This window comes from Onychostruthus taczanowskii, unplaced genomic scaffold (assembly GCF_017590055.1).
Source record: "Onychostruthus taczanowskii isolate IOZ18803 unplaced genomic scaffold, ASM1759005v1 scaffold9, whole genome shotgun sequence".
Taxonomy (NCBI): domain Eukaryota; kingdom Metazoa; phylum Chordata; class Aves; order Passeriformes; family Passeridae; genus Onychostruthus; species Onychostruthus taczanowskii.
In genome coordinates, this window is record NW_024506993.1 from 4,559,938 (window position 1) to 4,585,972 (window position 26,035).

At 40.9% G+C, this 26,035-nt stretch overlaps 1 protein-coding gene across 11 annotated transcripts in view; it reads right to left on the reverse strand.

The window, feature by feature from the left end:
- Positions 1-26,035, reverse strand: part of MITF (melanocyte inducing transcription factor) — a 97,204-nt gene that overhangs the window by 8,253 nt on the left and 62,916 nt on the right. For 8 of the 11 annotated variants that reach the window (XM_041425882.1, XM_041425881.1, XM_041425889.1 and 5 more), the window contains exons 3-6: positions 8,459-8,686; positions 7,269-7,352; positions 5,880-5,975; positions 314-431 (exon numbers count right to left, since the gene is read on the reverse strand). In XM_041425882.1, the coding sequence (XP_041281816.1) occupies positions 314-431; positions 5,880-5,975; positions 7,269-7,352; positions 8,459-8,686 (526 nt within the window). The remainder of the gene's footprint in view (positions 1-313; positions 432-5,879; positions 5,976-7,268; positions 7,353-8,458; positions 8,687-26,035) is intronic. The other 3 variants (XM_041425886.1, XM_041425883.1, XM_041425885.1) reach the window with 1 other exon arrangement.

Sequence of the window (26,035 nt, forward strand, 5' to 3'; positions counted from 1 at the left end):
AAACCCACAGAGACTACAGATGTGAAGTTGTTAAAGTTTGGTATTGATAGAGCAATCAGTAAGTCCAAACTAGTAAACAGCTCTGGAAAAGATGCATGGAAGCTTCCTGGAACACAAGACAGTGCAGGTGTGACTGTAACAATTAAGGACTTCATATGGACTTGTGACAGTGAACACACGCGCACCCACACATGAACACGGGCTGAAAGTAACTGCTCACCCATATATTCTTTCTCAGAACAGAAATTCTGTCCAGTATCACCTGAATTCAAATGATACTATTACTCTAAGGTGGTATTTTAGATGTATTTACCTGTGAGCTCCCTTTTTATATTAGGAAGATTAGCTGGACATGAGTTGCTGATGTTTAGTCCTGGAGGAGGCATGCTCTGGTTGCCATAAAGGTCAATCAAATTGCCAGACACAGGCAACTGGAAAAGATAAACAAGGAAAAGGATCATTTGGTTTGCCTTTATGAATGCCTTTGTACAGAAGAACAGAGTCAGGATGTGCTAAGTAATCTGTGCTCTTTTCCATGTGCAAACAGAGCCTGCAAGAAGGTCAGCAAAATCCACAGATATTCACAGGCATGAGGGATAAAACATCTACACTGGGAAAGTTCTGCTCTCTCTCCTCAAAAGTATGCAGATTTAAAATATTAAGAGGTAACAGAAGAGGTAAATGCTGATGATATTGCTGCACTGTTGCTCCTTATTTTTCTCTAATACTATTACATCAATATCCCTTAAACTTCTCTCATATCTGAAAGAGCCTACAGAACTCTCCCAGAGAAACCCCCCACTTTTTCCAGGGATACGTGAGTGGAAGCACTTTGCAAGTTGTCACATGCTGGAAGAAGAACACTGTATTAATTAATCACATTTTTCATGTGATTTGAAAGCTACCTACACAGAAAACATTTTAGTTTACTTTGTTTTTCGCCTTACATAACAAAATGCACACCAGTAGGAGGAAGATTATTTTTACAGTAAGTTTCCTCAATTACTTGTTCACTGTGCTGAATTTATTTAGGTATTTAAACAAGTAGATTTATACAGAAATAGGACAGTATTTCAACAAGTTCCATCAAAGCTATCCCTTTATATTGAAACATATTTAAATAAGTTTGCAATTAACCTGAGTGGATTATTTTACCCATCTCTTATTTGGTTTTGAAAAGACAGGTATAAAACACTCAGGTATCTTATCTGAGTGATAACACTAATCATCACTGCTGCAAAGAAAACCAATCCCTCCAAGACACTGATCCTGCAGAGATTAGAGTAGGTATTAACTTTACACCCATGTAAATAATGCTGGTGAATACAATGCAGTGAGTCACAGCCAGGACTATTAAACTCCTACTGATAGGCCTTGCCAGACTGGGACCTAAGAAAATTTCTCTGCCATATGGAAGCAGATTAAACAGGAGTGGATATGTAAAGTACCACCAGCTAGAAGCCATGCTGATGGTTGCTGAGAACAGATGATGGCCAACTACAAAACCAAAGTCCCCTGACTAAAACTTGAAGAGACAGAGGAATAAATGTAGCTGAATTCTCACTATGAGTCAGCCTTACTCAAAAAGAAAAAAGAAAAAAAAGGAAGATAATAGTGTTGCTCAGGTCACAGCTGTGCTGGTTGTGACCTGCCCACATTAGTGCCAGGATGACCACTCAGTCTCACTGCTCTACAAGGCTGACCCTTGTGCCTTTGGGTCCCCCAAACACATCCCTGACACTGACACAGCAAGAGCGTCACACACCCTTCTGACTTGGATGTGCTTGAACTATTCATGCTCCTAAGCATGGGGAGAACACAAAGACCTTGTTTGTAGCCCAAGGACTTGAAGTTCATAACCAGACATGTGAAATCTAATTAGGAACTTCAGGGAATTTAGAAATAAAAAAGAAGATTTTTTTGTTAGAAATCTTGAAAGTGGCATCTCAAAGCCTGGGTAAAGCAGCCAGGTTGTAATGAAATGTGGAGAACACCAAGCTGCTTTCCTTACTGCAACATGGACCCTGATTGTTACAACCGTTTGTGATTGATTTTTTTTCCCCAAAGGAGTCAAACACTGAGCCAGATTTCCATGTCAATAAACAGGACCAGTGTGAGCAATGATCACAAAAGGAGACAGAGAAGACAGGCAGCAACTGCTGAACATGTGCATGGCTGCTAAAGCTGTCCACAGGAATGCTTTTCAGAGAAATTCACATTAGGGGGAGGGAGATGCCAACAATCTCCACTTAAATCAGTGATCCATGAGCAAAGAGACTGATCAGTTCCTTTCTTTGACCACTTTCCCCAGCATCCAAACTCCACAGGCAAAAGCTTCAGTTTTAACATTTTCCTACACATGGTCCATGCTCAGTATGAGTCCCTGAGAGGCTTTTTCTCCAGGATGGCTGCAGGTCACATCTCTGGTCACATTTCACACATAACTTACACTACTAATTCCTTTCCAAAAACATAAAGTGCATGCAACACTCTGGCCATTTCACACAAAATACCTGCAGCTAAAGATAAGTGAAAATTGAGGCACATCCTCAGTTCACAATTTTGTAACAGCTGCCAGAGGAATAAAATGAGTTGACCAAGGTAAACACAATAGTCATTAGTGCACGGTTTAGGGAACTGGGAAAGGGCAGAGGACCCCTGTGCTGGGGGCATTGGCTTGAGATGCACAAGACAGCAGTGTGGTGAGCACACAAAAGCAGCCACTAGGCTTAAATGGGGCAAAAAAAGCCCCAAAGGAGTTTATTATGAGCCCATTGCAGTGACACCTGAGTATTTATCTCAATTGTTTCTTATTTGAAGAAACTGGAAAAAAAAATACACATTGTTGGCAAACATTTTGGCTCTAAGACAGTTGAGCCTTTCACCACCATCCTCAAGTACAAGATGGAAAAATGTCAAAACTTCCACAGCCATTTCATAGGGAAGCTGGAATCTCAAACTTGAGAAAGACACGGAATTTTCTGGAGCTAAGGAAGCTCCTTCCCTGTCTTCTTCAAATTCTAGCATGTTTCCAACCTAAATATGGTTTTCCTTAGAGCTTTCTTAGCTATTTCTGGCTGAGAAGGAATTTAAATACAGCACCAGCCAGATCATCCACCTTTACTCTTCCAAAAAGTAAGTGAAGGAAGGGTGGCTTATGCCAGGTTTAGCATGTTATCTTCATTGAAACAGCATGGTTGAAAATGCTTCCACTAGGGAGATTTCATATTTCAAGGTCTTGGCATCACAAATTGCACAAACACCAAGTAAAACAAATTAAAATTTTCCTATCACTTTGCATCTGCTTCTTTTTTTTTTTTTTCCTAATAATGGCTTTTATATAACAGAAATTTGAAATATGGTAATTATGACTGCAGATTCATCATAGTGTACATTCATGGGAGTCTGAGGCTTTCATTTCTCCTCCACTACTCCCAACAAAACAAGCACCCACATTCTGTCTAAAATCACTGAGACATCAGCTGTGTGACCAACAAGGCTGTTTCTAAGGTACCAGTACACACTGGATGGGTTCTGCACCCCAGCTTGTGCAGCCCACAACATATTGTGATGTTCCCTGACCTACAAGCACAAGCTCAGCAGCAGCCCCTGTAAAAAACTCTTCTACAGTGGAGTTTAAATTCCAGAAGAAAGCCACATTTAGAAGTGGAGCTGTACCTATTCACAAAGCTTTCCATGCCAGGCTCTGGCTGGAGTTGATTAGCTGGATGAATTAATTGTTATCTCCACAAGAGCACTTTACACAGTACTCAGTAATTCAATTAGCAGGTGACATCTAGGCAGAAAACCTCTATAAACTAGTTACCATTTTGTGATACTTTCCACCACAGTTATTATTCCACTCTCACAAGCAGTTAACTGCAATGGGCCATTTTCAAGGTACTTGGAAACTCCCTTAGTTTGCCCTGCACAGAAATCTCTGATTTTGCTTATCAATTAAGTACTGTTACCAACTGTAACAAACTGGTCCTTTTGTTCTTTGTTGGTTATGGAACAACAACTGCCTTTGTCACAGACTCAGCACAGCTATTTATAGCTTGTGTCTCTTTAGAGACCATTTCCTCTCTTGATTTCTCCTACCTCGACTTAGTTCAGTCTGTAGGCATTAATTCTTTATTAACAAAATGTTGCATGTTTTAAGAGCTAAGTCCTGTCCCAAAAGAAAAGTGTCTGGCTTGGTTTTTTTCCCTAAACCAATTATTGAGAAACATGGTTCAATTTCCATCTCTTCAGGACTGGTACTAGGCTGATTCAGAGACTGAAATATGCTTTTTTCCTCCAGTTATTTAAACTTATCAGTAAAGAAGTCTTAATTTCACTGTTTCATATCCTTATTTTTCAGACTTCAACATACAGAGTGGGAAAATTCTGAAATTCCACAGTAAATGTGGATCAGGCAGTCTTTACAATGCCATGCAGTATGCACAGCAAAGCACAGGCAGGGGCTCCTTGCACCAAAAGAGTGCAGAGTATCCTTCTATACCTGTCTGGAAGCAAAGAGCCACTCTGGGGTCCCTGTGAAATGAGAAAAGAAGGAAAGCGTGAAGATAACCCTTCTGAATTAATGTGTCCCAATCCAATGGAACTTCAGAGAAAAGACTCCAGAAGAACCTCATCCCTCAATGAAAAAAAAAAGATAAATTGAAAAAAAATATTAACTTTTTGAAAGCTATCTTTTGTCAGCTCCTTGAGGTTTCCTCTCAAATTCCAGGACAGCTGCACTTTGCAAGTCATCTTAGATTAAAGGAAAATTTATTCTCTGCAGCAGGACCGTGCAGCTCTTTGCCTGTGTGCTCAAAGGGCACCATTTAGAAAGGGAAGCTGGTGGGCCGCTTCCTGCGTCATCCACCACGTCTCTGAGAGGGCTGTGGGAATCTGTGGGAGCACAGGACCAGGTTAACATGACATCAGACAACTACTGTCAGCAAATGCAAACCTATGCCACAAAATCAATGCTCTGTGGTAAGCTGCAAATTTTGGCACCAGATGAAACAGAAACAGACGCCAGCACTGGCAGACATCTACTCAGCCAGATCTAACAGCACTTAAGCCTAAGGCAAAAAAATTCACTGGAGCTACCCTCCACAGAAGATCAAAATCAGATTATGCCAGAAGTATGATTATATTAATTCTCAAAGCAATGTGAACCAAACCAAAAGAGCCACTTGGAGGACACCTGTGCTTTCCCTCAGCGCTTTCTGCACCTCTGTGTTCTTGGCTTTTATCACAGGCTTCCCACGTCCCCTGCCTTTTTCAGTTTTCAAGCTTGTTTCTTCCTTCCCTTTTGTTTGTTTGGAAGATTGCTTTTTGAAATTTTTTTTTCCTTCTGCTAAATTCTGTAACATCTTTGCTGACGTCTAGCTGGGGACTTCTCCCCACCTGAAATCAGGCAGAGATAAAGCTGTGATGTTAGAGATAACAGAAAGTGTCTCTGGATAGGGATGCTAACACTTGGCAGACCATTTCTTACTTGAATATGACAACATTCAGGAACCTGGGATGCCAGAGGTTCCTCCTTTTCTGAAGTATAAAGTCTATGACAATCTTCAAAATCAGTGCTACTCCTGGTAGCACAGTTTACTCCTCTGTTGCAATCCTCTCGCCACTAACTTGGAAATAAGAAAAGCAAAATTGCCCTTCGTATTTTCTTGACCTGAATCCAGCTTGTATTTTTAAATTCACATTTTTCATTGCAACTGTATCACCTTAAACTCTTCAAAGGAAATCTAATTATTCCCTGTAGAACAATGTAATAACTAGTTAATTGCAAGGAAGAAAAGTCCTGCTGTAGTTTTGCTTCCTCTCAAGGAAAACCAGTTAGACTTAACAGGGAAACCAGAAGGAAAGGACCATTGTACCGTGTTTGCCATTTGCAGGGCTGGGTCCACCAAGCCGAGGATTTCTTCATTATAACTGGACTCCAAGCTAATGATGTCATCAATCACATCATCCATCTGTAGCAGAGAAGTGGACAAAGAGAAACAGAACAGTTATTGGGATCACAGGGACACAGGAGCCTGACAAAGCACTGCAGCCACGCAGCAGAGGTGCCTGTGCAGCTGGGCAATCCCTCAGCTGTGACTCCTGCTGTCCAGGCAGGATACTCAGGTCATGGCAGGGCTGAGGATTCATGGTCCAACCCCCTCCTCCCACCAGCACCTCCTGCCCACGGACACACTGCTCCTCCTGAAGCAGAGGAGGAAGCTGCCTGTGGAATAAGTGACTCTAAGGACACGACTCCCTCTCCCCACGGCAGCACTGCTGCCTCCCCTCCATAAAATGGGACCAAAACCTGGGCACAGGCAGGAACACCGAGCCCTGGATACCTGCAGGGAAGGAGAGGGAGCCAAGATTTGCTGCTGGCCCCTGACAGCAGAATCCATTGGATTTGTGTCCCTCACACACCCTCCCAGGGGCAGCTCAGAGCTGATTTTAGGTGGCACAAAACACCTTCTTTCAGGGGCTGGGCTGGAAGGTTTCCTCCATGCAGGAGGAAACAGTCCTTTACAGCATCCACACACGTGCCCCAAACTGTCCAGCAAGATTGACTATTTCAGGACAGGACTATTTCCTTTTTGCTCACTAAAAAACCAGAGCTTAAATGACAGAGATCTACAAAACCAATGCATAATGGTGATGATAAAAGTAGCAGTACATGGGATTTTTTTATCAGCTCCAGAAAGTGTGATCACAACAAATTACACTGACTGGAAGTGAGGGCAAGAAAGGAACTAACAGTTACAGCCCATACCCGAAGTCTTGTTACTGATTCTGGTAAGAAATAAAAACCTCTTAGTTTTAAGAAAAAGAATGAAAATATAAAAGGGTGATTACTGAGGATGAATTACCACAGATGGATTAAAGCCTTTAAAGCCTTCTCATATAATTTTTTAAAGCACAAGTGTGATCTCCATAGAAATGTGGACTTAGAGATTATCAGGGCAAACCCACATCCATGCAGTCTTGGAAAACACAGTTAGAAAAGACTTCCTGATGCAAGACCTTAAATGGTTGATGTGCTCTTCTGCTATGGCATTACTGTGCTAGAACAGCATAAGCCCTTTCCAGGTATCTTCACATGCTTTTGACACAATGCTAACAAACAACATGCTGAATTGTACCTTAAATATATCTTATATTCAACTTTTTAAAGACACTGTGGGGTAAGTTTATTTTTCAACATAACATGAAAGAAACATGCTCTTTAGAAAAGGGACCTGTGCTCCACCTCCTGTGTCATCCAGTACCTGCATGCATGATGCTCGTGAGTGTGTATTCAGAGCCGGGCACTCACTCTCAACCCTGCTTTGCTCTTCAAATTTATAAAATCCCTGCAGATATAAAAAGAAAAAAAAAGAAAAGAAAAAAAAAAAAAAAGAAGAAGAAAAAGCAAAGCATGGATCTGAGTTCATGGCACAGTCTCAGTCCCAAAAAGAGCACGAATGAAATAGTGTCATGCACACATGTCCCCGATGACACAGCAAAGTGAAGCTGAAAATATCCTCAAGAAAAAAGTGTCTGGGTACAGCTGGGACAATAGGATGGAAATATCTCATTTTCATTTCTTTCAAAACTATGGAGCACAAGTATTACCTTTGCACGTGCAAAATATGTCCTGTAATAACTGTTTCTCCAAGCTGTGTAACATTTTGCTCATGGAATGCGTCTGTACTGAAAATCTGGCACAAGAGCTTGAAGGGGGAATGAGGGGACAAGAGGAACTCTACAATTGCCTCCTACTTTTCATGTTACAAAAATTCTGACATGAGTCTTATATTTGTTAATATATTCCCAACCATTTTGCTTTGGAGCCTGAGCACACGTAACGTCTAACTCAGTTTTTGCCAATAAAGATTAAGACAAGGTTGCAAAGGACTTCTAGACATAGGCTATTGAAGTCTTATATTTGCAGCACTGGAACAGCAATCAGTAACATTTTAGGGCATATTACTGGGATAATCTGGCCTTCCAGCTACACAGGAGACTTGCTCATATTTTACCATAAAAATACCTAAAATATCTCAAAATAGCTTTGTGTTTTTTCAGTTATTTTTGCTATGCTCTTTGCACTTTCTAGATGAACAAGCCATAAATAACATTATTCCAGAAAGCTACAGCTTACAATACTGCTTTGTATTCTCCAAAGGTCAATTATTCACTGTGTGCATCAAGCAACAGGGTGGGGAACAAGAAAAGTAGTTTCAATAAGTATAAACTAGCTAAAATAGTTCAAACAAGAGGAAGCTAGAGGGACATGGGCTTTTTGCCAAAAATATCTATTAATCAGGCAGACACAGAGATAGCAGCTACATTTTCATTACGAACAGAAAAAGACAAACAGAACACCTTAACAGTGAGCAAATATGGTTTTAAAACAACTTAATTAAAGCAGATGACAGCTCTGTTTTAATGACAACACGAACAGGAGAGCTCTTACCTCTTTCTCACAGTTGGAGTTGAGGGTGAGCATTGCCATGGGGCTGTTGGGCGCGCTGCTCCCCGTCCCAGGTGGCATGACATGATCCCCAGGCTGGTTTGGACATGGCAAGCTCAGGGCTTGGTTGGCATGTTTATTTGCTAGAGTGGTAGAGAGGTACTGCTTTACCTGCTGCCGCTGGGCCTGCTGAATGTGGTACTTGGTTGGATTCTCAAGGTGAGTCTGCACCTGTACGACACAATTTGAAAAGGATAAAAGGGATTTATTGTTTTACAATGTCACTGCAGGTGATGTGGATCTGAGCTATAGATTTGTGACATAAGGACAAACCTGTACAGCTCCAAGGAAGTCCACAGTGCTTCACTAACTCGCATTTGGGGCAAGAAATCAGTTTACAATTTGGTCTTTCAACAGCTGACCCACTATCAGTATACCAAGAAGTTCCAGCTATTTTTCTAAAACATGAGATTTCTCACTTAAGACCAACGCTCGGGTTTTCAGTTGATACAGACACTCCAGAACAGTCAGTTCTGAGTTCAGACCTCCAGCTATGTGACATTTAGTTTTCACTAAAATATGGAGAAATGACTTGTACCACAGGACTCATTTTACTTGTTAGTAGCTAACAATTAAAATCAAGAAGTATGGATTTCTATCCTTAATCCAGTATCAAATAACAGAGATATAAAAGGTCTGTTATTGGTTATTTAGGTTTTGAATGTTTGGGGTTTTTTTAAATTAATACCTTGGTTAAAATACAAAAGAAACAAAGGCACCTTTTTCTGCCTACAGATTACTTATACCTCAGATACACAGCCTAAATCATATACAAATAAGACAGCCTGTTTATAAACACATCATGCAAATAAGATGCAAGAAAAGAAGTGTTTCAGTTCAGATCAATCACTGTCGTCAGCAGCAGCTATTTTTGTATTTGAGATAAGCTTCTCAGTACTTAGGATTTTTTTACATACAAAATATGAAAATCCTCATACTGAACAACTGCTGCACACTCTAAATAAGCAAGAGAAGAAAGGCCATTTTTTTTCCCATGAAAATTTTCCGCCATATCCTATAAACTCTTTGTCACCTTTCATCGATCATTAACGTTATTATCGAAAGCTAGAAATCAACCCAAAATATGGCAACAATCTGAAAAGTTATTTTGCTTTAAAACAATTACATTAAAGTGACTTTTGCTGTTATAAGTGACCATGCATGCCCCCCACTTATTGGAATGAAAGAAATTAAATAAAGCACCCAAGACACCAGAGGAAAAGAGTCTCCTGTACACTGTACACCTTCATAGGAACAGGTTTTAAAATAAGTCTCCAATAACAACTCACCTGATAATGGTTATACTCAAGCATTTCCAGCATGCTACCTAGAGGTTGCAAGAGAAGCAACTGCAGTATCTTTTGTCTATGCTACTCCAGTTTGAGGGATCCACATATGGAAGCACAACAAACCCCAGAAGAGCAGAAGAAACTTGATGGCCACTGCTCAGACTTTTAGTAACCTACGCTAATTAGCCATGCAAGTGGACAAACAAACAGTTCACACAAGGCCTCTTCTTGGAAGTTATGCAAGTTTAAGTTAAGCTCTAAGTATTGGTATTTTTTTTTCCCCTGGCTTTGATGTCATGCTTTTTCATAAACATAAAAGGACCTTTTAAGTGATGGGCTATCAAAGTCAGATTGACAGTTCGCTCAAGGCTAATTCGCTATTCAGCTTTCGTTCCAGTCGTACTAACACACAATGGTAGTTTTCTTTAGCAGTAAGGTTAAAAGTTTTTAAGTACAGAGTAAGAAATAACTGAATAAATGCCCTATGAGCCTAACACATATTCCCTGGCAGTGGGTGCCCTGGATAAACCCACAGTGTTCTGCAGTCCGGTCCTCAGCTTCCCAGCACAACCCAGGACCTGCAGCAGAACGTGAAGCACTTGAAAAAGCTCTACCTCATCCTCAGCTTCCCTGGTGCTTCAAAGCCATTGATCCTGTCTCTATGTATAACTGCAAGACGTTTTCCTATTCAGGAATGGCTGACAAAAGGCTAATGCATGCTCCAATTGCACTTATCTGCGTTTGGGCACAGTCCCTACACCTTCCAGAACTTATTTTTTCTTTCTATCCAGCTCCTTGAAAAAGTCTGTACTCAAACACATAAAAACTGCCCAACTGGCATTATTTTCTGAAGTCTGAGCTTACAGGGAAGCACAATAAGATAGCATTTCTAGAAAGTTTAATCTGCTTTATTGCACTGTATCAACAAACAACACTGTGCGGTGATAAGCACAGCACTTTGTCAGTCCCAAACTGCATTATCAATTTTCCTATCATCAGTGCTAGGAGCTACACTATCCAGGTAAGTCTATTTTTCACTAAATTTTCATCTTCCAAGAAGATGAAGTTGTCAGTAAACAAGTGGTTTTTGTAACCCTTCTCTTTGAATATGTTATTTTAAAACCAATCCCTAACTGTCTGACAGAATCTGCACATTCCTTTTCCTCCGCAGGCATCAGGTACCTCTGCTGCTCTCCATCCCAGAATGGAGCAATGTCTCTCCTCTGTGCCCACTGCCTGTCCATCCTTCACACTCCCAGGAGAGAGACCAGCAAAGTTCCAAGATCTACATCTCAACCCTGTATCATCAAATACTACATTATTTATAATATATACCAACACATTTAACTGAATCCACTACACGTCACGTTTTGAAACACACACTGCCTAATTGACAGGGTTTTTGATGGTGAAGCACAGACTTATTTCACAAGAACATACCCTCCCTGTGATTCTGTTGTGCTAGTCTACATTAAAATATTTTATTTTGCTACTCAGTTATTAATATTTTTTTACTGGACTGCGCTGCCCTCAGCATGCCAGGGAAGACAAATTCTGAGTTCATGTGTCACAAGCTCACACAAGTTTAGTAATGAACCAAAGAACACAGAGAACTGCCTTTTCTGTCACTAACCTGCTCCAAAATGACATGAAGAAGACTTTGATTCTCTGTTTTGTCACTGGCTGCTCTCTTGAGTTTCGTTAGGAGTTCCATCATGGAAATCTGGTGGGGACTATCCTGCTGTTTGTTGAGAATTTGTCTTTGGCCTAGAGCATCCTATTCTGCAGATTCTACATCAAAGACAACCATCTTGGGCAAACTTCCCAAGATGCCTCAGAGTCACTATATAGATAAGCCATAAAGCACTCTTCCTTCTTGACAAAATATCTCATGAGCAAAGAGCTGCAAAAAAACCCCATAAACCCTACAATGAAATTCCACTACCCTGAACTTGAAACCGTGAATAAAAGCTTTGACTTAAGATCTAATTTTGGTTCTCAGCCCCTTCTAGCATTTTGGGTGAAGAATAGTTCCTGTTGTTCATCCAAATTCATGAGACACAAAGTGCAAGATGACAAATTATTGGTTTGGATACACTTCCTAAGAAATGTGACTGAATAAGGACATGAAAGGAAAAATAAATCCATTTGAAACCAAATCCTGTGGCTCTCCAACCCTCTATCTCCAGCAATCTCAACCAAAGTTTTGCTGTACTGTTACTCAATTGAGTAGAACATTGGGTTTTGGGCATTTTGGTATTGACAAATAAGAAGTAATGTAAGAATTATTATCATCTGCAGAACTACAGAAATGAGCTAAGACAAGATGGCAAAAAAGATAAATTTATCACAGCATAGTAACACAAGAATTTGGCTGCAAGAGCAAAACACTGCCTTAGAAGTAGAGCCCCAAAACTGGTTCAGTTCCAGAAGAGCCTTCAATGCCAGCTCAGCAGCATCTCCACTTCTCCATGGGCTGGCCCCAGCATCAGGCACTCCTGCACTGAGTCTCTCTGTCAGCCACTCAAGCTCCATCTGCTCTTGCCATGCTGACATTGAGGAGGATCTCTTTTCTTCAGATGAAGCAAAGAGAAAGGCAGCAGAAAGAAAACTTGACTGCAGCCATGTTCCTACAAGACTGAGCTGGGCTAGAAAAGTGTTGGATGGAGCCACCCTGATTAGTTAGCACTCATCCCTCACACTTTGAAATACCCTGGAGAACAACATTATCTGAAGCAGGGGAAAGGCTTTCTCATACCTTCACTCATCTTGAAATCTGACTGCTAATTCCAGTGCATACATCTAGTTCAAGTATCTGAATAGCTGCTTATTTTCTTCCATATCATGGAAAGAACAGTAATAACCCATATAAATAGAGCAGATTTCTCAGCCCTTGGGTCTAGTTATCAATCAAACAAACATTTAATCAATGACTTTCACTAGCTTTAAGCACACACACCATATCAGTGGGAATTTTAGGTGAATGTCAGATGACATTCTTCAAAATCCACATTATATTACACATAAATGACAGAACCTCTGAGTAGACCCACACACTTCCTTCAGTTTCCAAAAGTAAAAATATTTCCTGTTAAGTGATCAAGGACTCAGGAATTTAAACACAAAGCATAGCTGTGTGCTTAAGCACAAAGCACATGGCTCAAGTGGTTCCTTCTGCATGAAGCCAACACAAACAACTGAAACAATACTGCTGATACTTGCTCCTTCGGTCGAGTCTTGCTGGGAATCACTCAGATTTAATTTACTAATGACTTGCTAATGATGGCAAGAACTTGGAACAGTGCTGCAGTAACCAAATTCCTTCTGGAGAGGCACCCAGGAGAGCTCACTCTTGGGCAGGCACAGGCCAGGGCAGCCTAATGGCTTGGCAAATGTGTTTTGCACAGAGTAATCCAGAAATTAAATGGCTAACAGTAAAAACTAACGGGGACTTACACCAGAATAAAAATATTTAATGAACTGTGGCATTACTACCACTCGTCCTCTAGGAAAGCTTCAAGGTCATAGAATCATAGAAATATTTAGGTTGGAAAAGATCTTTAAAGCTGTCAAGTTCAACCACAGCTGGGAGTCAATTAATTTCTGTAGGCTCAAGATTTGAGTCTCTGGTACATCTGGATGAAGGTAACCAGGCTCAGGTAATTGGTCTGGGTTACTTATACTCTCCTGAATTTGTCCTTGCACAGCTTTGATTTCTTTGCAATAGGTATAAATTCTGTAAGCAAGCACAAACCCAGCAGGTCTTGTGCTGAGTATTTCTTGAAGGTGGAACACCAAGAATTGCTTTTCCCATTGCAGTTACTACTTCAAATCACATCATCTACTTGTCTCATCTCCAAGTACTGCTGCTTCCAAAGCAAAGCTGAAGATGCCCCAAAATCATCTGCTGGTGCAATACAAGTGACCAAAGGCCATTACAATGCCAGCAGCTCCAGGCTGCCCCACTGTTCTGGCCACCACTAGCTGGGAAGGAGCATATTCCTGTTCCCAAAACCACACAGAAGATTTTTCTCACCAAAAACATCCCTGAAGCTTCCTGTGACAGTAAAGCTGAAGCACTCAATGCTTTATTTAAGCAGGGACATACCAGAGATGTTCAGAGGACAGTGAACCAAGGGGAAGGAAGACTCTTCTCCCCACCCCACTCCCCCCCCCCCCCCCTTTTTTTTTTTCCTTTTTTTAATTAAAAAGACCATTTGTTTCAAGTAAATTGCCTTAGGACTTACAGTTTACAATTACAAGTAAAATACTTTTAGGTCAGTTTTCTCAGTTCAATAGAACTTTTTGTTGCCTAGACAGATAAATGTCATGGGATTTTTAAGAAAGGTTAAAATTCTGTGTCATTTAACAATTAATGGTACCCAAAGAAAAACGATACAAAACCACATCCACTGATGTGTTCTGCAGGGGCTCCAGGCTTCAGCTCTGTCCACTGCACAACCATGCCTGTTAACCATGCTAGTCCTGGGCTTCAAAGCTGCTTCAACCCATCATTTCCAAGTATAAAGACCCAACAACAGCAGGAACAAGCTATTTTCTAGGACTTTGAATAAAAACAGGGAGCTGTATAAATAAGTGTCTGTTCTTTGTTGCTAGGGGAAAAAAAAAATGAGGAGAATGATATCTGAGAAAGATAATCAATTAGTGCCACTTAAAGTAAGAGTGATTTATCGTCCTTAAGTTTTCCAGTACAGGTTCAAGATTCTGTTAATCTGTAAAATCATGTACACCATAGGTTGGTCACTAAGTCTGAGAATCTTAAAGACCATAACACCCCTTCAATTAACTTCATTAATTATTGATCATGGGTTTCACTGCAATGCCAGGAAGTACCCTCCTACCACGAAACGTGGAGCAATCCAAATAGCCAGACAATGGTTTAACTCATCCTCAAAGACATCGTCTCACATGCTGCATTCAAGCATTAAAAAACAACATCACATTTCCCCCCCTACAGACGTCAGTGGCCTGAAGTAGCTTCACATGAGAAGTTCGGTCCTCTTGCTTGCTGAGACCTCCCCAGTCCTCCAAGATGGAACAGTCACCTCATTTTACAATGTCATCAAAATTAAGTTGATTGGGTTGTGATTCCCCGTAGGGCCAACTGTGAATTTAGTAATAGACAAATCTTTTCAGTATCTTATCCAGCTGCCATTCTCCCCTTAATGCCAAATTTTCTAAAAGACATTTGCACCCCTTTCCTTTAGCTCATTACCCAGGAAAAATGGCCAGAACAACACCGACCAAAAAGCACAACGAGAAAGAAAAAGATGAAAAGTAACTTGTACTGACTGGGGAATGACAACCATGATGAGCTGATTCCATCATTTCACCTTAGGACACAGCAAACACAAGGAAACTACACATCAGTTAGCAAACAAAACTCTCTGGTTACCTAATTCACCCCAAACCCCTCTGAACTTGAAAACCAAAGCAGATAGTTATAACCAAAGTTATTTAAGATCTGGCATCATGATTGCAGTCTAAGTAAGTGAATCAGTGAATCCAACACTCATCTTCAAGCACAAAGTTATGAAAAAGAAAGGGCACATTGTACAGAATTATCATCATTTACACAACCAGGGATTGTTTAGTCCATCACCAAAAATTCCTCTGCATAATGTGACTTTTCATCCAAGGGAAAGACATGAAGCAAACAAGAGTAAAATTTTTGTAGATTAATATTTAAAAACTGTGCTTTAGCTATAGAAGCACATGACAATGGTACCTAAGGAAATTAAAGAGAGTTTAGGCAAATGTACTCATGGAGATAGGAACTGATGTAATTTGCAAGTTAGTGGCCTGCTGGCTGCCATTCTACAAGTGTGGCTTCCAGTCAGAATTAGGTCCTTTGAAGTCCTGCTACTTTTCTGTTAGGAAACCAACATTTCAGCTGTTTACTTCCCAACACACACGCCATAAATTTTTATTTTATACAGTTTCTGAGAAGATACCAAAAAACACTGCAAGATTTTAGGACAGACAAGCAACTGACTCCATAAAACGTCAGGCACAAATATTTTGCAATGATTTTACCTACCCCAGGTACTTCAGAGAGTAAATATTTTGACTTCACAGGCAACAACAGCAGCCACACAACTACACCTGACACACAAGTTTGAGTTATGGTACTACCACAGTGAAAAGCTTAATTCAAGCACCACATATTTAGGTCCACTTCTGCCACCCTTCTCTCTCAGAAGGAAGCTGAGCAGCACTTGCATCAGCACTAGAGGGTTTGAGATTACTCACAGTAGGACACCGATGACTCCTCCTCACAGGAGTTGTCAAAGATAGACATAAAGTTGCTTCCAAAATCTCTTGCAAGACTTGGCATGGAGATGTGAATTCAAGAGGGAGCACAGTCACAGGACTACAGATATTTCAGCTGCCTGAAAGCCCAGAACCAGTTCAGGCAGATGGTCTGAAGCCACCTATTCTGCCAGCTTCCCCTTGCAAAGCCTTCCACAGCCTGAGCAAAATCCCCCACCCTTGCTACAGCCCAAGCAGCACCAACACAAGATTTACCAGAGCACTCTAACACAGATCACTACTGGCTTGACAGAGTCACATTAGAGGAGTAAAAGAATTTGTCCAACCTTATTTTCCTTCAGGGGCTGCCAAGCATGGCGTTGGCCAGGCCAGCTGAGTGGCAGTCACGTCCTGGCAGCCTGGACAGGTCAGTGACATTTCCCAGGGGTGACTGACCCTGGCACTGCTCCAGCCCACAGTAACCCCTGCTAGACCTGAGGGACAGAGCATGGGAGCTCCCAGGTCTCCAGTGCCTGTAAGACAGCTGCAAAAATGGGTGTTTTAATGACTTCACTGCATTTCCCATGGCAGGGAAGAGGTGCAGAACACCCATCCTCTGCCCAGAAGGCCAGGTCAGAGTGCTGCTTAAATCATCTCAACTTTCACATGTGCACAGGATTTGGAGATTCTAGGTGTATTTCTCAAGCCCAAACCCAAAAAAAGCTTGCACTCTGCTATAAAAAAGGAGGATAATGAGTTTTCCCTCAGCTCCTGAGAAGCCCTGAGTATGCAGCTTCCACAAGGGAGAAGAGGCAGCCTTCTCCACACCTGGTTTTGCTCAGGCTGCTCATCCATGGCTCATTTGTCAAATGTGAAGAACACAAATGGGACTGGGTAAAAATAATGGCATCTTTTGTACAAAATGAATAATGGCGAAAATTGAAGCCAGCTGTATAAAAGATGCTGCATAAAAAGTAACCAGAGCTAAGCTTAAAACAGCAGGAGAGACAGAACATGCTGCCTTTTAAATAAAACTCCTTATTAACAACTTCCTAAAGATGCAGAGTTACCCATGTGCAGAATGGCACAGGTTGTTTGCTTGTCCAGACTTTAAGAAATAAAATTCAAGTAGCTTCAAAATTTTAATGCAGTAAATCTACTTTGGCCTTGCATGATCTTCTCTTAATGTGCCATGCAATACAAAGGTGAAAATTAACTTAGAATTGGCTATTTTGCCCAAATCATGAATAAAAAGTGTAAGAGTGGGAAAAACACCCAACCTGTTGCTTTCATAGATCTTAAAACCTGATACCCTCAAACCTGGTCTCATTTGTCACTATAAGGTTTGTGAAGGGCTGCTCAAATATATAGCACATGGACACACACCTGTGCCAAGATAACTTCCACTGTTGAGGAGTGTAATTGTTGGCATTTTGGGGCGAAGCAAAAAGAGAGTTTGATTTACAAGTCTTTCATATCCACAGCATTAGCCTGCAAGAATGAATTGGTGTTCAGAATATTGCCTGTGGGCTACTGAAGTATTTATTTACAAAACTTCAACATTCAGTATTGAAACACAAGAGACGTAAAGATGGCACCAGATCAAAATCTATCAAACACCCAAATGCCACACACAGAAACAGTTGTATCCTTCTCTTTTTTAAATAAAAGCCATTTGTAAACTCAAATGCAACTCTTGGGTTATCACAGAGAAAGATCTCCTCTTTTTGGGAGCACACTGTACATCAGCAGGACGTCACAGAATAGTTGGGGTTGGAGGGACCTTTAAAGGTCATCAAGCCCAACCTCCACATCTTATTGCTTACTTGTCCAAAGACATCCACACTTCTGACCTACTTGTCTGGAAAAAATCAAGTGAAAGACTGCTCCATTCATTGTTCACATAATTCCACAGGACATGTTGGGTTGCTCTGAAGGTCGCTTACACAGCACATACCAAGAGCATGCCACCAATCATGACCCCAATGTGAAAATACAAACTCACCAAAACCCAAACAGTGCTTGCTGGAACAGCTTTCAACATCAGCTGGAAAGCCTTCCTACCAAAACATGCAAAGAAGCATCCCAAAATATGACTGAAAATAATTCTGAAAGGACCATTTATTTTAACAAAGCACTTGGCAACACACTGGCTAAAAGCACAAAGGCCACTGCTCCTGGAACATACCTGTTTGGAAGGGATCTGCTTTACAGCAAACACACAGAGACAGCAGAAAAGGCAAGAGAATGAAGATGGTGTTAATTCAAACCAGTTTTACACTGTAACATGCCCTGAGCTTCTACATGTTACAGCTAGTAAAGAATCAGAAGGACTTAGCTGGGCTCTATACCACTTTGCCTACAGCTGATGATGTCTCATGTCAGCCCCAATATGGAAGGCTCAAATAAGCAGAAGAATAAAGCACTCCGGATACATTCATTTTATTCACACCACTAATATGATCGTTAGACACAGCCTAAAATAATAATAAATCACTGACTTCACTTACATGAAGGAAATGCAAGCTGGCTTACCACTGAACTCCTTGATTTTTATCCTTCTGATCAACGAGCTGTGCTGTTATTTATTACTGTATTAAAACCTACTGAGTTATAATAAAAGAGTTTCAGTCCCTCAGAGTGCTTGATCATCATGTTTGCTAAGGTAAGATAATCCAAGTCACCTTCATGCAAACCCAACTGGCTGTGATCTGAAGCATTCTGCTAAATACCAGAACAGGGATTTTTTTGAGGACTTTGGCAAGCCACAAAGGTGGGTCACCCCTTGTGTGGAGTAGCATGACACTGCTCTGGAGGAGAATTAACCCAGGGGGCCAAACTGATGCCCCACAGAGCATTCAAACTGAAAGCAACACTGTCAGGGTTGCTTTTGAATGATGGTGGCTCTTCCTTGAGATTGGAGTGCTTAAATCCAACACTTCCATTAAGCAACTTCATATCTTTTCTTTCCTGACATATCACTCACAAAGTAGATGCCAGAGCAGACATCACAGCGGCCACAAGAGATTAAAAGTAACAAGAGTGAGAAATTAAGTATGCTGATTTCACTCTTAATTTTAAACCCAGAAACCACAATGGAATTTACTGTTATAGTTATATCTTAGCTAAAGGCATGCCACCATAATAATTCTGTAACAGAAATACATATTTAGGACAAATAGGCATTAGGCTGCATGACCTGGCTTCTGCACCCATGATCTTATTCCCACAACAGTCAGACAGTAGCTATCGTCTGGCTCCCAAAAAAAACCAAGAGTAACATGGGCTCATTTATTAAACAAGGATGCCAACAATTCAGCCCTTTAAGATCTCAAGCTTTACACGCATGAAGGCATGACATCACAATCTATTTTATACCTACAAAAACAAGATACATCCCCTTGGCCGATTTTTTTAACCTTCCCCACACCTGCCCCTCCACGTCTTCCCGAGATGAGCTGTTGAAAATCCTCCTCCTCCTCGTGTTATTTCACATATGGCAGGAAAATAATTATTTACCCTGTGAAATGAGAAGCTGCTGTCCATATAAATGGCACTCAATGTAGCCAAAGGATGAGGCGCTGGCAGGACCATCAAATGAAGGAGTGAAATCTTGGACAAAACCCCAGTCAGCTGTCAGGAGCCCAGTTTATACTGCAGTTGTAATAAAGAACTGCACTCAGGTTCATTACTTCAACAGATGTTGCACAAGAGTGTTCCTTATCACAAAAATTTTAGGACTGATAAACAGGTTATATAAAGAGATAGTCTGAAATTCTACCATGGTGTTTTTCCAACATATGCACAAACCTGTCAGAGCAGCATTTGCAGCATGTGAGCAAATATAAAACCTCCAGCTTGTAAGGGACTACAAGCTCTTGATTCTCTCCTCTGTGAAGTCCTGTCAAGGTAAGGGTTAGGGCTCTTTCTGCAAGACTGGAAACACACTTTATTACATGACACCAGAAAAATTCCATCTTTCCAAACATCTTACAGAAAACTCTTTTTAATGATTTTCATCTGAACTTCAAAAAGCACAAGCCATCGACTCACCAGGGGAGGCACATTCACAAAACACAAAGAGGAGTGTGTGTTATCATTCCAGTTCTCCAAAGGTTAGCTGCAAATATGAAGCACCAAGAAATTCAGAAGCAATAGTTTGTCAGAAGATCAAAATGTCTTTTGAGAAAGAAATTCAGGGCCTGGAGGCTTGGTCTCAGAAGAATCCTATTTTAAACCGCACTTGACCCTCACTAACGTAACCCTTGAAGTGCTATTGCAAGAACAGCTTGATGTTCACAAGGGGAAACAGGCAAAGTATCTTTCACTAAAACTGTATTTATGCAAAAAAAGTGCATCTCCTTTTAACACTGAAAAATACAAACATCATGACATGTACTTCACAACATACCTCACATCACTAATTGACAACACACACAAGGTTGTAGCTACTCAAGAAACTGTATGGGAACATAACAGAATTCAAGGCAACCAGATGCTAGGGATGTAATTAGAGACTAGATGGAGATTAACTAGATGGAGATTAACTAGATCTTAAATCAGACTTCCCCACCTCCCTTGCCCTTTTTTAAACCTCAAATATAAGCCCATTTTAGCATAATACTACAGGATGGAACAAATTGTTTTTAATTTGCTTTAAAAATAAAATAAGCTCACACTGCAGAGTTTATTTTAAATGAAGCTTGAACAAGTGAAAAGTGAAAGTTTAGGATATTTTAACATCTGCTGGAGCCAAGGAGATGCCAGTACATCCACAACAGCCAACAGCATGGTCTGAGATGTGGCACCCACAGGTGAATGGTTCAGGACACTATGCTGTGTTTCAAGCCACTGGTGTCAGACCAGCTCTAGTCTGCTCTCAGACTGAACTCCCAGGAGTGGCTGGATAACATGGAGTCTTGTGATTTAATTTCCTCTGACAAGAATCTAATTAATACTCATCAACAGCACGGAGCAAAAATAAGGTAATATGTAATATGTGGGGGCAATTGGGAATTCAAAATCGTGTTGCTGCTCCACATTAAAGGCAGAGTCAGCCCCAAAAGGTGCCAGGGCTGATGTCCAACTGCTTGTTCTTGCCTTGCCACAGCCATTCCCTGTGACACAGGTACAGATATATGCAGGATTACACCAACCCAGGCAATCAAAACCACTAAAGTGATGTTTAAAAAGTCACCTTTCTATGGCAGAGGGGCTGGACTAGATGATGCTTAAGGTTCTTTCCAACCCAAATTATTCCAGGATTCCATGACTGAATATCAGCCAAACCTGCTCCTGATTTACCCCATCAAGTTGCCCATTGACTGGGCAGTGTACAGCTGGCAGCAATAGCTATCTGGGCATGTCTTCTGGAATTGCAGCTATCAGAGAAGAAAACAGGAAGTTGAACACTGTTCCTCTAACAGGTATCTGTCATTGTTCCCTGGCTCCAGCAGCAATCAGCACATTCCTCACTCTGCATCCAAGGAGGAACACCCAGACTGTGCTCAGATCATGCAGAGCCACTGAGACCCAACTCAGTCCTTGAAGCCTTTAACCAAAGCAGATAAACGGAATTAATACATTTCTTTGGGGAAGGTGCAAGTTCAGAGAGAAGGGTTTTCTAAGGATAATCCTGCAGAATCCCTGGCTGGAAGCTTTCTCCTCACGTCTCAGATCAAACAGTGCAGGGAAAGGCAAAAGGCAATTTGGAACAATGACCTACAGAGGAAGTGGCACTTTGCACAGAGCGACCACTAACTGCATAAGCAGCACTCCAGAGCAGAAGGAATCACTCCTTCCCTCAAAAAGCCAGTGCACGAAAAGGATAAACTCTTTTGAAAAGCCAAAGTAGCATGATTAAATAGTATTCTTCCTTTTACACAGCAAACCATAGAGGGCAGAAGCCTTAAGGAATATATGAACTTTCATGTGAATGGAGCCCATTAAGTGCCCTGCAATGAATGGTGCCTGCGGTCCAGAATTCATTTCCTTTTGGAAAGCAAAGAGCACGGAAGGCTTACGACTGCTACACACAAGTGCTGACTCATTCAAGGTCATTTTATTCTCTCCCTAAACAAACTGTTTCTTTGAGACACAGGTATTTCAGCAAAGTATGGTTTTGATGGCAGTCAGGAAGCAGAATCGTGTAACAGACAAATTAATACTACAGAAAAAATGCTTTCAGACAGCTCAATGGACAGTTTTCAATCAGTAATTTTTGATAATATAGATGATTGCCATGATTTTTAAACAGAAGTTTCACTTCTCAGAATTTTCTGTCTAATAAGACAGAAAAAATTAACTTTAAAGCACTATTATAATTAACTTTTAAGCTGTTTCTGAAATGTTACATTGCTCAATGGAACAGCTCTACTTCACATGAGGCTGTAGCAGAACTAACAGCAGGACATTCTAACTTTACAAAACCAAGTTTTATGACTTGGGTGCTATCAGGACAGAGATGCTGGTTAAGGGCAAAGGCACTCTGGATCACTGATATTGGTAAACTGGAATAAGTTTTTTCTGACAATACTACTCCCAGAGCTGCCCAAATCCACCAAAAAAAAAAAAAATCCACACACCTCTAGAAAAAAAACACAAGTAGACAAGTCACAGCCTGAGGAAGTTAGAAGCAGTCTTAAAAGTTTAGTGTGTTGCCTGCAAGTCCTTGGCACAAGCTTTATGAAGACCTGAGAGAGGCAGACAGGCTGTTTGCTACACCTCAGCCTTCAAGTATCTTCAAAGAAGGGACTAATTTCCAAGAAGAGAACTGTTATTTTCCTCTGCCAGAACAGAAAGATTTAATTCACAGCCAACCATTACGTCCACCAACAAAATTTAGTTTTGGTTTCAACCAGGAACTTCTGGGCGACTTTTAGGAAGGCAGCCTGAAATACAAGCTTTGATTCGCCTTGCTTAACTTCCAAGCTTCCTCTGAGATTAAAGGAGTGGTTTGGGTTGTAGGTCAGGATAACTCCAGGTGCCTGGCTGCTGCTGGTGTCCCAAGCCCACAGCGCTGCCAGATATTCCAGATCCATGGCACAGGCATGGCCTGGGATGCTCCCTGGTGAGCAGATCTGCCCCTCTCTGCACTCAGAAGGAGAGGATGGACACACAGACAGATACAAGGAGCACATTGTTCCAAGAAAGAAAACCAGCTCTTTGAAACTTTGGTTTCTTTAGACACGAAAGACACGCTCCTGCTGATGTCAGGGTGTCCACTGGAGGACAGGACATGGATTCCAGCCAGGTCAGGGACAAAAACATTGTCAGAAGCCAGGGATGCAAGAGGAGGGGTGCCCAAAAACAGCTGATGCCTTCTGTGCTCTGCAAGCCACATTTATTTAGAAACACTGATATTTGTTACTGTTTCCACAATGGCATGAAATTCTGCTCCAAATGATTTTTCTTCCACTAGCTGACATTTTGTACAAAATCCAGGATTTGCAGCACAAAGCAGGAAGGGGGGCAGAATTTAACACAGAACAGTTGTGTCTTACGTAGCTTTGAAGACTGGGAATGTTCAATAGAAAACATTGTCTTTTAACCTTTTTTAATGCTCTATTCTCACATGCTGAAAAAGTTTATCACTTCTGCTGGACACCAGTAGCAGTTTTAGTTAAAAGCAGGCAGCCTGCCTTAGTTCTTGAATGCAACAACTGTCACATACAGTTTTTACTTGGTTAATGGCTTAAAGGCACCTCTGGGAAAATAAAATACAACAACACAACCAAACAACATGATTAATATAATGTGTCAAAACAGGCTTAACAGCTGAGTATTAGCCTTCATTATTGAAGGGAATAGTTTAGAATGATGAATTCCCTGACAACTGAGCACTTTCCCAAGGAATACACAGTCTTGGAAAATGTAATGCCATCTGCTGAGAAATTATGGAAGTGCAGCACTATGAATTACTGTTTCATTACTGTAACACTGCTGTGGAAGTGCCTGCTGCTGGGGATCAACTCAAAAACAATCTGTTTGCACTATATAACTTACACAAGAATTTTCAAACAACTGACTGAAACTTCAACTACTGATATTCAGTAAATCTAGGACATAAAGTCACAGAGGTTCATAATAAATATTGTTCCAGTATGTTATAATAGTATGATATGTGAAACCCAAACTATTCATTTGGCATGGACATTCTAACTTTACAAAAACTGGTATTAGAGTTTTGTTTGTTGGGGGTTATTTTGGTTAAAAGATAACGCGATTTTCTGTTCCAAATCATTACAAGCTGAAAAAAGCAAACATAGTTTAAAATCAATTAAACTATCAGAGTTTATTAACAGGTCTCAAAATAATAAATAAATAGGTAACTGGCATCCAGTGGCAGAACTTCCAGTGACAACCTGCAGGGTTGAGCTGTTACCCCAACACCCCAGAGGCCTCTCTGCAATTGTTTGCAGGAATAAATTATTTTTATCATTGGTGACAAAATAATCACTGGCAGAGTTATAGTTCTACAGAGACCATCACATTTAATTTCTTTTTTTATTTGTTAATCTGCCAAGCATATAAAAGCAGACAGGTAGTTTTGCTGGGTCACAAAAGCACTTATGGAACACAAGATTCCAAGAATAAGCACTACCCCAGGGGATGGGAAAGAGATGGATGGAAGATGCGCAGGAGGATGTTCTTTCTTATTTGCACTGAAACACTACATCCAATTCTGCTCCAAATGATACTGAGAGGTTCCACGTTCAGAAACTCTTATAGAGGATTCCATCAGCAGAAGGCCAGCACTGCTAGCTGTGCTAGCCCACAACAGTTTCAAAGGTGTTGCAACCTAAGACTGACATTAATTATTAAAGGAAGATTTACAGTAAGTTCATTTTTTAATTCAGGCAGACTGACCCAACCAGATCCCGTGGCTGTAACCAGCCCAGACCCAACCAGATCCACTGTTGCTGTAACAAACTCCAAGTGGGCACTGAGATACTCTCCCAGACACTGCAGAGGCAGCAGTGCTGATCCAGTGTCAGCCTGATCCTCCTATTTAACTTCCAAGTAATGCTATTCCCATCTACAAAGAAAAAGAGAGACTGGTGCACGGCTTCCCAAGCAAATACAAACTAGATGAGTTCTGTCCTCAGCTCGGGGAAAATTTCCACTACAAGCACTACACAGATGGGTTAATAAAATGGATCGTTTTGCTCAAAGAACAAGGAACTTAGCTGGAACTCAATTCTGAGAGACAAAGGGTTAAAACAGTTGCCCATTTCCTCAACTGGACAACTACTACTATTGTAAAGTCCTTATTCAGCTGAATTCCATCAGGCCATGCTTTCTTAACACAATCTGACACGTACCTTTTCAAGATCTTGGATTTCTTCCCCTCTTCTCTGCCTCTCAGCAGTAGACACCAGGAATAAATACACCCAAAAAGCCAAATGCTAATCCAAACAAAGTAATATTTAATTATCAAGCTGGGGAGACTGATAACCAGACAGAGCAATTTCTTTTTTATGAAAAACAAAACAAAACACACTTGCCAGGTCCTTTGCAGACAACACAATACTGGGTTTTGTTTCAAGTTCATAACTTGGCTCTTAAAGTAGTTGATAATGAACCAGCAGGCATTATTTTAAATCAACCAGTTTTATTAAATGAGCCAGAAAGGAAAGAGGCAGGGCTAATTACCAACATTCCTTGATGAATTACCTAGCGGTGTGTGGTAAATCTCCAGGCGTCTTTGTCTTTATCCCCAAATTTATCCCTTACTTATTTCTCAAGAGGTTAAAGGACATGGGGCTAATTAAGGAACCAATCCAATGACAGACAGAATCATTCAAGGTAAGGCTGGTTTTCACTCTTTCAAGCTTTTGCATCTCTGCCTGGTACTTCTTAATCTAATTTAAAAAAAAAAAAAAATTACTGTTGGGGAGGGGGAAGAAAAGTACTAATCTTGTCACGGTCAGGCAGGTTGAAATTGCCATGCAGTGCT